The sequence below is a fragment of the Mesocricetus auratus genome, unplaced genomic scaffold (assembly GCF_017639785.1).
Source record: "Mesocricetus auratus isolate SY011 unplaced genomic scaffold, BCM_Maur_2.0 Super-Scaffold_100040, whole genome shotgun sequence".
NCBI classification, from domain to species: domain Eukaryota; kingdom Metazoa; phylum Chordata; class Mammalia; order Rodentia; family Cricetidae; genus Mesocricetus; species Mesocricetus auratus.
Window position 1 is genome coordinate 540,197 of NW_024429217.1, and position 7,322 is coordinate 547,518.

Below are 7,322 nucleotides of genomic sequence, written 5' to 3' on the forward strand. Positions count from 1 at the left end.
GATCAAAGACATCAACATAAATCCAGCTACACTGAACCTATTAGAAAAGTAAGTGGGAGGCACCCTTGAAAGAATTCGTGCAGGAGACTGCTTCATGAACATAACCCCAGTAGCACAGATACTAAGATCAACAATTAATAAATGGGACCTCCTGAATGTGGGAAGCTTCTATAAGGCAAAGGACACAGTCAGCAATACAAGAAGGCACCCCATAGATTGGGAAAATGTATTCACTAAACCCACATCTGACAGAGGGCTGATCTACAAAATTTACAAAAAACTCAACAAACAAGTCTTCAAAACACCAAAGGATCCAATCAAAAAATGGGGTACAGCACTAAATAGAGAATCCTCAATAGAGGAGACTAAAATGGCTGACAGACACTTGAGAAAGTGTGCAAAATCCCTAGGTATCAGGGAAATCTTATTCCTGTCAGAATGGCTAAAATCAAAAACACCAATGACAGTTTATGCTGGGAGAGATTGTGGAGGAAGGGGAACACTCTTCCACTGCTGGTGGGAGTGCCAACTCATACAGCCACTTCAGAAATCAGTATGGATATTCCTCAGAAAAAGGGGAATCAGTCTACAACAATACTCAGCAATTCCACTCTTAGGCATATACCCAAAAGATGCACAGTCATACAATAAGGATGTCTGCTCCACTGCATTCATAGCAACATTATGTGTAATAGCCAGAACCTCAAAGCAACGTAGATGCACCTCAACTGAAGAGTGGAGAGAGAAAATGTTGTACATTTACACAATGGAGTATTATTCAGCTGAAAAAACAATGGAATATTGAAATTTGCAGGCAAATGAATGGCACTAGAAGAAACTATACTGAGTGAGCTAACCCAATCACAAAAGAGAAACATGGTATGTACTCCCTCATTTATTGATTTTAGACATGAATCAGCCAAGTTCCAGAATACAGCCCCACTGCCAGAGGGTCTAGGAAACAGAACCTTCATCCAGTGACCGATGAAAACAGAGGCAGATACCCACAAACACCGAACTGAACTCCTAGAATCCATTGTCAGAAAGAAAGAACTGATGGGCAAAGGAGTTAAGACTGGACTGGTTTAACCCATAGAAACTATAGATGGAGAAAACAAGATATTCCATGAAAAAAACAGATTTAAAAAATATCTATCTGCAAATGCAGCCTAACAGAAGCAACTAGAAGGAATACCCAAGGTGGTTAGAGTTAGCCAGGAAAGTATTGACAATAGATAATTCCATAGTAGCAAATCCTAAAGGAAGGAAAAACACACTACCACCACCACCAAAAAACAGGTATCAAAAGTCACTCGTCATTGGTATTCCTTAATATCAATAGACTCAACTCACCTATAAAAAGGCATAGGTTAACAGAATGGATATGAAAACAGTTTCCTTCCTTCTTCTGTATATAATAAACCCACCTCAATTGCAAAGACAGACATTACCTCAAAGTAAAGGGTTGGGAAGAAATTTTCCAATCAAATTAACCAGGAAACAAGCTGCTGTAACTCTCTTGATAACTAATTAGACTTCAAAGAAAAGGCAATCAAGAGAGATGAAGAAGGACATTTCATATTTATCACAGGAAAAAAATCCATCAAGAAATCTGAATCCTAAGCATATATACCCCAAATACAAGGGCAGCCACATCCATAAGAGAAACATTATTAAAGCTTAAATGCATATCAAAACACACATAATAATTGAGGGAGACGTCAGCACCTCACTCTCACCAGTGCAAATGTCTGTCATACAGAAAATAGACAGAAAAATATGGAATCTAATAAGCAATATGAGGCAAATGGACTTAACAGATATCTATAGAACATTCCACACAAACACAAAAGAATATATATTCTTCTTTGCACCCCATGGAATCTTCTCTGAAATTGACCACATATTCAGTCTCAAAGCAAATATCAACAGATACAAAAGATTGGGAATAACCCCTTGTATCTTTTCAAATGAGCATACCCAAAAGTTAGAATTCAACACCACAAATTCCAGAAAGCCTACAAACTTGTAGAAACTGAAGAATGCTCAACAGAGCAACGCTGGGTCAAGAAAGAAATAAGGAATAAAGATTTCTTAGAATTCAATTAAAACAAATGCCCAACATAAGTAAACTTATGGGATACCATTATAGTGTGTTAAAAGGAAAGTTCATAGTATTAAATGCCTACAAAAAGAAGTTGAAGAAATTACACAGTAACAAACTAAAGGAAAACCTGAAATCTCTGGAACAGAAAGAAGCAATCTCACTAAGTAGGAGTAGATGACTGGAAATAAGCAAAATGAGTGCTGAAATGAATAAAATAGAAACAAAGAGAACAATAGAACATATAAATGAAACAGAGTTTGTTCTTTGTAAAAATCAACAAATTAGACAAACCCTTATCCAAAGTAACCAAAGAGCAGAGAGAGAAAATCCAAATTAACAAAATCAGAAACAAAAGGGGAAAAAACAACAGACACTGAGGAAATTTTGAGAAACATCAAGCAATACTTCAAAAATATGTACTCAACAAAATTGGAAAATTTAAAAGAAATTGACATTTTTTGGATAGTTTTCACATACCAAAATTAAATCAAGACCAGATAAAGAATTTAAATATACCTAGAACCCCTAAAGGAATAGAAGGAGTCACTGGAAGTCTCCCAACCAAAAAAAATCAGGACTAAATGGCTTCAAGTACAGAATGCTAACAGAATTTCAAAGAAGAACTAACTCTGATACTTCTCAAATTGTTCTACAACATAGAAACAGACTGAACATTGCCAAATTCTTTTTTAAAAGGTTACAGTAACCCTGATACCCAAACCACACAAAGGTACAACAAAGAAAGAGAACTAAAGACCATTCCCATTCATGAACACTGATGCAAAAATACTAATTAAAATACTGGAAAACTGAATTCTAGAATTCATCAAAGAAATCAGCCAACATTATTAAGTATACTACATCCCAGATATGCAGGATTAGTTTAACATATGAAAATCTGTCATTGTAATCTACTATACAAACAAATTGAAAGAAGAAAAACACATGCCCATCTCATTAGATACTGAAAAAGCCTTCAACAAAATCTAACATTCCTTCATGATAAAGGTCTTAGAAAGCACAGTAATACAAGAATCATACCTAAGCATAATAAAAGCACACACAGCAAGATGAAAGCCAACATCAAATTAAATGGAGAAAAACTCAAAGTAATTTCACCAAAATCAAGAACAAAATAAGGCTGTCTACTCTCTCCATATTTATTCAATACAGTACTTGAATTTCCAGCTAGAGCAATAAGACAACAAAGGAGATCAAGAGAATACTAATTGGAAAGAAGAGGTCAAACTTTCTCTATTTGCAAATGATATGACAGTATACTTAAGTGACTCCAAATATTTTACCCAGGAACTCCTATAGCTGATAAACAACTTCATTGATGTGGCAGAATACAATATTAATGCAAAATAATCATTAGCCCTCCTACATATTGATGATAAATGGGCTGAGAAAAAAATCAGAGAAACATCACCCTTTACAATAGCCACAAATATAAACTATCTTGGGGTAATTATAGCCAGCAAGTGAAAGATCTGTATGACAAGAACTTTTTAATTCCTAAAGAAAGAAATTGAAGAAGATATCAGAAAATGGAAAGATTTCCCATGCTCTTGGATAGTTAGGAATACATAGTAAAAATGCCAATCTTACCAAAGGCAATGTACAGATTCAATGCAATCCCCATAATAATCCTAACACTATTCTTCAAGGACTTTGAAATTACAATACTCAACTTCATATGGAAAAACAAAACAAAACAGAAAAAAACAAGAAGTTAAAACAATCCTGTATAATAAAAGAAAGGCTGGGTGTATCACCATTCCTAACTTTAAAATGTACTATAGATCTATAGTAATAAAAACAGGGTGGTGTTGACATAAAAGGAGACAGATGGATATCAGTGGAATCACAGAAAAGACCCTGACATTAATCCACACACCTATAAACACCTGATTTTTTTTTACAAAAAGCCAAAATAGTACAATGGAAAAGGAAAACATCTTTAGCAAATGGTACTAGAATAATTGAATGTCAATGTGTAGAAGCTTGCAAATAGATCCATATCTATTGCTGTCCATTAAACTCAAATCCAAAGTAGCCTTGAACCCATTGGCACAGGAGACAACTTCCTAAATATAATTCTAGTATCACAGACTCTGAGAGCAACAATCAATCAGTGGTATCTCCTGAAACTGAAAAGTTTCTGGAAGGCAAAGGATATAGTCAATAAGTCAAAACAACAGCCTAAAGAATGTGAAAAGACCTTCATCAACCCCAAATCTGACCAAGAGTTGATCTCAAAGCTGTAAAAATTACTCAAGAAAATAAAGATCAAAATACAAAGTAACTCAAATGAAAAAAATGGGATGCAAAGCTAAACAGAGATTTCTCACCAGAAGACTCTCAAATGGAAAAAGAGACATTTAAGGAATTGTTTAAAATCCTTCGACATCAGGGAAATGAAAATCAAAATGCCTCTGAGATACAATCTTACACCTGTCAGAATGTCAAAGACAAAAAAAAATAACTCAGGACAGCTTATGTTGGAGAAGATGTGGAGTCAAAGGAACATTCCTCCACTACTGGTAAGAATGTAAACTCGTATAGCCACTTTGAAGCCATTTTTCAAAGAAAATTTGGAAACAATCTACCTCAAGACCCAGAAATATCACTCTTGGGTCAGATCTGGAAACAACCTAGATGCCTCTCAACTGAAGAATGGATAAGGAAAATGTGGTACATTTACACAATCGGTTACTATTCAGCTGTAAAAAATGATGACCTCATGAAATTTCCAGGCAATTGATAGAACCAGAAAAAAATATTCTGAGTGAGGGAATTCAATTTCAGGAAGACAAATATGGTATGTATTTATTCATAATTAGATAATATATGTAAACCAAAGTATAATAAGTATACAATCCACAGCTCCAAAGAAGCTAGGTAACAAAGGACCCTAAGAGGGTCACATGGATCATGCTGAGAAGGGAATTAGATGGTATCAACTGGGTAAACTAGAGTTGGAGGTGGTAAGGGGGAAGGGTGAAGGAATGAGTACATGAAGGAAGGGCATAGTTGACATGGGAATGATTGAGTAGAAGAGCACTGAAAGAAATAACGTAATAGAGCGAGTAACTATGGGATTAGGGAGAAACATAGTACTAAGGTAATTCCCAAGAATCTACAATGCCAACCCCCATCTAAGACTCCTAGTGATAGTGGAGAGGATGTCTGAACAAGCCTACACCTATAGGCAGATTGGTGAATACCTCAAATATCATCCTAAATCCTTCATTCAGTAATTGATGGAACGAGATGTAGAGATGACAACCAAGCACGAGCACGAGCTCTAGGAATCTAATCAAAGAGAGGGAGGAGGGAATATGTGAGCTAGGGTGGTCAAGATCATGATGGAGAAATCTATAGTAACAACAAAGCCAAGCTTGTGGTTACTCATGAATTCTAGGCTGACATCTGTGGAGACTCTAGGGGGGACTGAATTAGGCCCTCCTTTGTATTGGGAGACAGTTGTAAAGCTTGAACTATCTGAGGGGCACCTTACAGTAGGATCATGATACAAACCTTGTACATGAGCTGTTTTGTTGGAGCTCATTCCCTATGGTGGCATGAGGTGTTCAGCCTTAAGGCATGAGAGGGGATTGGCCCTACCCCTATGTATTATGCCAGATTTTATTGATTCCTCACTTGAGCCCTTGCCTGTGAGGACGAGGAGACTGGACTTGGACTTGAGAGAGGTCAGGGGGCCTGGAGGAGGGGTGGGAGGAAGAACTGTGGTTGGAATGGAAAATGACATTTAAAAGAATAAATAAATTATTAAAATACAAAATTGCAAAGTTATATATACTTTCAGAACAGTGTGAATTAGGCATTTGTTGTAAGATAGAAAGACACTACCCAGGATAGGTATGTTCATAAAATTTGCCTTAGAGTTCTCAGCATGAATTTAGTTTTGATGTCAATGAACCAGGATGGACAAGAGAAAATTCTGATGAAAAGTTCTCCAAGAGCACCTTTAACATCCTTATTTCTCAGGCTATATATGAAGGGATTCAGCATGGGGCTGATCACAGTATACATCAATGAGGCAATCATTATTCTCTGGGAAGAATGGACAACAGAAGAGCTGAAGTAAACTCCAAGTCCTGAACCATAGAACAAAGAGACCACACAGAGGTGAGACCCACAGGTGGAAAAGGCTTTGTACTTACTCACAGTAGAGGACATCCTTAATAAGGATGAGACAATATGTGAGTATGACATAAGGATTCCTGTCATAGGAATCACACCTAGTAGGGTAGTGACTACATACATGAAGACATTATTGATGTGAGTGTCAGACTTGGCTACCTTGAGGACTTGAGCCAGTTCACAGAAGAAATGTGGGATTTCAGTGGCTCTGGAGAAGTTCAGTTCATTCATCAAAAGAATATGAATTAGGGAGACCCAGAACATGATGGTCCAAAGCATCAGGACCAGAATAACACACACCAGAGGGCTCATGATAACAGTGTACTTGAGGGGATGACAGATGGCTACAAAGCGATCATAGGCCATTAAAGTGAGTAAAAAATTATCCATTCCAGCGAAAGTATTAAAAAAATATATCTGTGTAAAGCATTCTATGTAGGAGATGTCTTTTCTCTGTGACTTCATGTTTACCAGAATTTTTGGTATTGTAGTTGAAATGAAACAGATGTCAATAAAGGACAGATTGGAAAGTAAAAAGTACATGGGGTTGTGGAGGTTGGAGTTAGAACTGACAGCCAGGATGATGAGCAGGTTTCCAATCACTGTAACCAGGTACATGGACAGGAACAGCCCAAAGAGCATGGGCTGGAGTTCAGGATCATCTGAGAGACCCAGGATGAGAAATTCTGATATCAGGGTGTGGTTCTCTGTTGCCATATAACTTTTTTATCTGTTGGAGATGAGATCATTTTTAAGATAAGGATTGTTTTTAAGTAACAACCACTGTCAAGTCTTGAAATTACATGGGGGAAGCATATCTCTCTTTATGACAACGAGTCTCATTTACTTAAGCAAGTGATTTTTTCCTGAACATTTATAAATAAGTGTAATTACTCTTATTTTTAATTGGCCAAATATCTCCATCCCTTATCATCTAAAGCTGCTATTAATGGAATTTTTCTATATAAACATATGTAGATAACTTATTCTTTAATAAACCCTCCAAACACTTGAAGTTATTTTATTACTTTCCCTTTATAACTGT

The 7,322-nt window shown here is 36.5% G+C and overlaps 1 protein-coding gene across 1 annotated transcript; it reads right to left on the reverse strand.

Annotated features, from left to right (window-relative positions):
- Positions 1–5,998: 5,998 nt before the first annotated feature.
- LOC101843070 (olfactory receptor 867-like) lies at positions 5,999–6,994 on the reverse strand. Its single transcript, XM_005077306.1, has one exon. It carries the CDS (start codon positions 6,992–6,994, stop codon positions 5,999–6,001), a length of 996 nt encoding a protein of 331 aa, XP_005077363.1.
- Between the last annotated feature and the right edge of the window lie 328 nt (positions 6,995–7,322).